Source organism: Pyrus communis, chromosome 2, assembly GCF_963583255.1.
Source record: "Pyrus communis chromosome 2, drPyrComm1.1, whole genome shotgun sequence".
Lineage (NCBI taxonomy): Eukaryota > Viridiplantae > Streptophyta > Magnoliopsida > Rosales > Rosaceae > Pyrus > Pyrus communis.
The window spans coordinates 13,674,022-13,680,825 of NC_084804.1; the positions used below are offsets into that span (position 1 = coordinate 13,674,022).

General features: G+C 38.4%; 1 protein-coding gene and 1 pseudogene across 1 annotated transcript; one reads left to right on the top strand and one right to left on the bottom strand.

The window, feature by feature from the left end:
• Nucleotides 1-201: 201 nt before the first annotated feature.
• LOC137726779 (uncharacterized) lies at nucleotides 202-3,493 on the bottom strand. Its single transcript, XM_068465738.1, has 8 exons — nucleotides 3,304-3,493; nucleotides 2,972-3,128; nucleotides 2,639-2,724; nucleotides 2,361-2,473; nucleotides 2,079-2,144; nucleotides 1,634-1,743; nucleotides 1,457-1,522; nucleotides 202-917 (listed from the first exon to the last, which is right to left on the bottom strand). Exons 1-8 carry the CDS (start codon nucleotides 3,396-3,398, stop codon nucleotides 513-515), a joined length of 1,098 nt encoding a protein of 365 aa, XP_068321839.1. The 5' UTR covers nucleotides 3,399-3,493; the 3' UTR covers nucleotides 202-512.
• Nucleotides 3,447-6,566, top strand: LOC137724807 (uncharacterized; annotated as a pseudogene).
• Nucleotides 6,567-6,804: the final 238 nt, after the last annotated feature.

The window sequence follows — 6,804 nt, forward strand, 5'->3', positions numbered from 1 at the left end:
ATGAAAGGTGGATAGACACTTACAATTGGTCTCTGCCGATTTTACGTCCCCAAATGTTTCCTCTTTGTTAGTTCTGCAACTTCTTTTGGCTTGTTTTTCATTTCTTGTTGAAATCTGTAAGGAGGTTTGTAACAAAACCTCTCAATTGAGAAAAAGTATTCTGTTTAAAATTGACACAAGCTAAATCGAATCAGGCTTTTAACATTAAGCGAAATCGAGCAGATGTTACATGGAGATCTTCAAGTTTACAAGAAACTTTGCAAAAACCAACTGCAGAGAGACCAACATGCTAAATCTCTGATTTCAGTAAACCAGAAATTAAAATACAAGATTACAGATACAGCACAAAGGATAACTATCTTGCCTAGCCAAAATAGAGGAGGGACACCAAGCAAACGACGATGTTAGGCTGATGAAGCAGAAACGAATTTCTACAACACAAAATTATCAACCTGTGTCCATATACGAATGGAGCATGTTCTAACGATATCTGAAGTTCACTGCATGCACAACTAGCTTTTACCAAAGTATGAAAATAGGGTAGGTTGCTTGTCTAGAGAACTCTTTGGGTTAACTTTCTTCTTTGCCAGACTAGCAGATTTCTTATTCGTTACATAAGCAACTGGCTTAGAATCAGCTGAAAATTCTTCGTAGTCTCGCTTTGCTTGGCCCTTAGATACACCTTCTTGAGAGAATGTAGACACATTACATTTTGATTCATCTTCACATTGTTCAGTAGAGTACGGCTGTTCTGTGTCCTCTTTGCTTTCAGGTTCTTCTTTCACCATTTTTGACAAATCTTTCTTCGCAGACGTGTCATCAGAACTTGTATCCTTTGGGTTTAATTCTTCTTTTTTGGTTCCCTTCGCTGAGAAAAACTTTGTGATTGAATTATTCCCCTCGGTCTTCAACTGTATCTGCAGAAAATAATACAATCCGTAACCAGTCCTCTTAAACCTTAATGAAAACAGGATTCCAATCTCCTAAGTGGAAACCAAGACACAATCACCAAACCATGAGAACTCGATATAATTAAGAACATAGTTACCCCAGAGAAAGCAGCGTCACTGTTTTGTCTATCAAATCATGCAACACATGGTATGCGGGGGAAAATGTAATGAAAAAGCCGGTCTTTAAACCTTGGGTGGGGAATGCTACATCATGATTCTCTTGTTAGGCAAATTGTCCATGAGACCACCACCTTAACACCTTTATCTTGTCACTTCTACAAAGTCTACCTTCTATGTGAACACCAGCTAAAGGATTACACAAGTGCAAGAATCATTTTGTCTGATTCAAGCTGGCAGTGTTTCTCTAAAAGAAAAAACTAGCAGTCAAAATTTCCAATTTTGCTGTGTCGTAGAGATCAAAGTGAAGATTATGGCCTTTAAGTCCCCCTCCATATTTTTCAAATATAAGCATCATGTGCATAAAAGAAAACATGAAACTGCCTCACCTCATTGATGCACTCTGGCCCATCAAAAGACACCTTACCCATTGCTGGTGTCACCGGGTACCATACCTGGTGAATAAAAATTTTAGCAGTCAATAAATTGTACTTTCAACATTTCATACCCAGATCTTTGAATAGTAAATGTTATGTTTCTCCCTTCTAAATTCAACAACCACTTACCAAATCTGGACCTTCGTATGGTTTAAGTAATGAATCAAAATTGGACGATGAAGAACCATCTAGCCATGTGTCAGTTGATTCTTTATCACCCAAGATAACAGGCATCCTGTCTACAATGATAAATTAACCAAAATAGTAGAGAAATGCTACTCAACTTTGGCAAAGAGTGCCACAGCAAGAATCGCTGCGACAATTAACTAGTGGGAGTAAAAGGAAGGTACTTCACACAACAAGGACTAAATAGTAAATACAGAGCTGAGCCAAGAAACTGTAACTAGAAAATAACAAAGTGTATATGTATATGTAGTAAAAATAAGTAATCACTCCAAGTTAGTCACATCAGCATAAGCTAAATAGTCACGCAGTAATTCATAACTTAGAACCATGCACACATATTATGGTATTTGAAATGTAGTAAAAATCAACAAACATGAGCAGGACTCACCATGCAGCCACCCTAAAGCTGATGATGAGGAAGTTGTTATGATAGTGAATGTGTAAAGTTTCTCTCCTGCAGGATAACGTACATTGGAGATATCAGCACCTAGAAACAAACTTACTTTAAACTTGACAACTACTGACAAAGAAATTTCAGATAAAGTCGGTTTTGAAAACAAATTATCATCACCTAGACCAAAACAAACACAGACATAATAGCAAAACAAATTAACAAAGGTGGTGGTCAAGGGGAGGGGATTTTTCGAACAAAAGAGTTGTCATTAACTACCTTCAGAGTTCTCCCAAGAATCATAAAGAGCAGCAAACAGAAGAGGCCTGCCGTCCTTGAAATGGATGTAGTAAGGCTGCTTTTTAGAACCATCTTTTTTCCATTCATAAAAACTGAAGGATGCAAATTAAAACATGAAATAAGAAACCACTATATGATACTAATCAAACAGCAATTATGAAAGGGAAAGACACATGGAGTCCCTCCAATACAACCAACAATACATTGAAAAAAATGTCACAAACGATAAAAAGCATAGTAAATTGAATCATACATACCCTTCAACCGCAACAATGCAGCGGCTTTTAGGAACCAAACGACGAAAAGAAGCCTTTTCACAAATGGACTCGGACCGAGCATTAAACTGCAAAGTTTAGCACAAACCAAATCATGTAATCATCCAACAAAAACGGTTTAACTTTACCACTCATCCCATAAAAAACCAAGCTTTCTCGTGTCAGTCATGAAAAATTGAAACTTGAGACACATCACATAGATTGAAGTTTAAATTACTACTCATTTCCATAACATCATTGCAAATATCATTAAATTAATATAAATAATCTATTAATCAAAACAGTGGCTGTTAATGATAATCCTAAAGCTATTACCATCCTGTAGAAATCGGGCTTTTCGGTTTTCTTGGTGAAACTAGGAATCAGCCCCCATTTCATACATTGAAGAACGACGCCGTCGCCATCCGCCCCGTCTTCTCTCCGAACAACAGGCAAATTCGATCCAGGCGACACATTGTACGACGGACGATACCTAATTCATATTATACACAAAAAAATTCGTCTCAATCAGTAAGAGCAAGTAATTAAAGAGAGTAATTAAAGAGACCATAAGACCTGTTTGGTTGCTAGGAAAACGAGAGAAAATTACAAAAAAAAAAAAAAAATTAAAAAAGAGGGGAAAGAGTTTTTCGTTGACGTTTGCTCACCGGTCCATGTTAACGGCGCGGACGGGGGCGTGGGTGCGGTGGCAAGCCCTAGTGACGTCATCGGCTCTGAGAGTACAGCGAGCCCTTCCACACATCTCGATACAAGAATCGAAGTAACTGAACAAAGGGCGGGAAGCGAGCGAATGCGGTGGGACTTTCTGCCCGTACAGAACTATTGGTGACCGTTTGATTCAACTGGCTTGAGATTTTTTTTTTTTTTTTTTTTTGGGGAGATTTGAAGAAAAGATTCAACTGTTTATTTTAACAAAAAAAAAATTATATTTTTATATTAAAAAATCAATTATAGTATTATTTACTTTATAATTTATTTTGACATTTTCTTTAAAAATCAAACTTTTTAAACTTTTTTTCATTAGTTTTTTTTTTTTTTTTTTTTTGGTAAACACTGGCTTGAGACTCGAGTCCGTCCATCTTGGGACCAAAATCATATGATCAAGTGATCCGGACTTTTGAAATTTCATCCAACAATTAAAAATTATTATAGCTTTTAAGGGATCAAAACAAGTTGATCATTGGAAAAAATTTCAAAGACCCGGATCACTTCATCTAGTGGCCTTCGTAGAAGAGATCTGACTATCTCGCGGTAGCTTTCTCAATTATCCAGTGACCATGATGGAAGAGATCCGGCTTTCCATCCTTTGGTAGTTTCCTCTATTTCCAGATGTCAACGTCCTGATTCGGACACGTATACGGAACAAAAACAAAATAAGAAACAAATGCAACCGCTTCGAACCGGTTAAGTCCTCGATAAACTTGGCGGGTCTTCTAGCGGTAGCAAAATCCCCACAGCACACTCTACTGCACCAACTCGGAAACGCTGCTTCCCAAATGCTGTCCCTCGCAAAACGACTCAAGAACTCGCCGTCATGCTTCCAGGCTAGTACGGCCGCCGCCACCCCAACTTCGCTGGGCCAGGACCGAGTCCGGGCCATCTCGGCGCCGCCACAAGTCTCCCGCCATGGCCATGCGGAAGCAAGAGCAGAAGTCCGAGTGGTGGACCGTCGACGGCGAAATCCACGAGATCGGCGATCACGTGCTCCACGTGAGCGGTTCGTCATTCCCAGGGACAACATCCCCAACAAGCGCCGTAAGCAGCTCAGAGACCAGTTCATGCGCCGCACACGCCTGGTCCTCAAGGAAACGGTTCGTTTTTGCGAATTCTGTGGGTTTGTATTAATGTGATTGTACTTTAATTTGTTGACAGGAACACGAGCCTTGGTGCAAAAGATACATGGAGCTTTATCAGGAGCTTAGGGAAAATTGGGAGAGACTGTATTGGGGACGAGGGTTATTCCAAAAAAATTGCTCAGGATCATGCGAATTATGAATCTGCTGACGACGATGATCACGATTTCTCTCCGTATAGTTGTGTCATGTTGATTACTTTCTGCAAATTGTTTTCTGTACAGCAAAAATTAGACGTGGGCAGTTATTTAATTTTGAAATTTCGTTGCACGGTTATATAAAAGATGGAAACTTAATTAAATTCTGGACTTGTTAATGTATACGAATGTAATTATTACTCGGTGTTCGCAAGTAGTGCAAATTATCACTGTTCATTTTATATCTAATGATATTCGGATGCTGATTTTGCTCCGGTTGTTTGTGTTTCAGGAACAAGCGGTTCCATCGTGAGCCATATAAGGTACAAATTTGATGCAATTAACTGGTCTAGGTCGAATATGTTGTAGCTTTGCAGATGTATATATGATGCACATGGCGCCTATACCTTGCAAATGATACGTTAGGAATCATGAGTAGACAGTCCACACCTAATATGTTGTTTAATCTTCAAAGCTGGTCCTTTGTGTTATTCTGAATGCAGTATTTCTTGCTCTCTCCAATGATTTTATAGCTGAAGTAAATTGGATTTTGTCTTCAAGCTTTTGATATGACACCCTGAATGTTTTAATAGTGTAAGATGCGATAACTCTCTATTCATAGGACCTGCTATATACTGAACGGGCTTTATTTTGTTGCAGGACAATGGTTTCAGAAGTAGGCAAGGGGATACCTGGGAAAAGGTCAACCAGATTCGGGATAAATTTGAGTATGACAGAGAAAGGAGAATGAGAGAGAAAGGTTAGTTGAATGTATATTGAGAAGTTTGATGTTGTGAACTTCTGCTTTTGTGATTTGGTTTCTGAATTCTGGAATAATGGCCCCTCGTACACCATTAGGTGAAGAATATTCTTCTACCAATATCTTTGATTGTAGATTGAGCAGTGTTTTGATTATTTGGTGTTCATTTGTTGGGTAGCCCAAGGTTGTTGCTCACTTCTTTTGTAGATTCCTAGATTTGATTGGCTATAGAACTTCCAAAATTCTGTGGACTGATGATTAAGCGCGCTACAGTTCCCATAGATTGACTTTGATTCATCATGTTATTGTTGCCGCTAGAGAGCTGGCCTCATATTACAAAGCCCTGAGCCATTCTGAAATATCTTTTTCTTGCAAATTGAAGAAGATCCTCAGACGAACAAACTTGCACTTACGGGGCAAAAACATCTAAGAGTTCAGTAAAACATTATTAATAAGGAAAACTAATGAAAAGGGTTTGAAAACTTTTAGTTTTAATGATAAGGACAAAATAAAGGGTAAAGTGAATAGTACCAGAATTGACTTTTTAGTGTAAAAATGTGGTTTTTCGTTAAAGTGAACAGTACCGTGGGCTTTTCGTTAAAACTCCCTTATTAATATCTTCGTCCGCAAACTGTTTAATAGGATGGTCGTTTTTGAAATTGTCATCTGCATATGTGCTAGTTAAGTTAATTTTGTTTCGTATGCACAGTTTTCTGTTCCTGATAAATTATTGTCAGTAGAAAAATTGTCTCAAGTGTGTATTTCTCATTAGTTTTATGTATTCGAGCTGCAGCATTTGCAGCCATGTCTGGAGAAGCTCCTTCTAACTTCCATGATATGAATTCCCCGAAGAAGCCTGACTTCCATGATATGAACTCCCGGAGACAGCCTAACGTCCATGATATGAACTCCCGGAGACAGCCATCTGATGCCCAGAGATACTTCTCGGATTCTGAAAAAGAGTGAAGAACTACTACTAATGGTCTATGTACTTATATATGTACACGACAAGAGGCTTGGAAAGGCGCAGCATTTCCTTTTCATCTCTTCCTCGACTGTCACTGTGATGACTTCTGGTATCTGTACTACTACCTACAACAGGCAGCTTATTCTTGTAGCGGTTGGCAGATTTGAATCGATTGATATTGTTCTTTGAAAATGCATAGGAGTTTTGAGATGGGATTAATCCCATCGGAATTGCATATTGTATACATATTATCCAAATTATGATTTATGCAGTTTTTGTTGTTACTAATTACTATTTGTTATTCTTGAATAAATGGTGACAAATCGAACTAAATGGACTAAAGTGCAAATCTACTCCAACTACAAGAGTAAAATAGAAGGGATAGCTCAATTGGTTGACATTACTCCTACCCATAAACTACAAGGAACAAA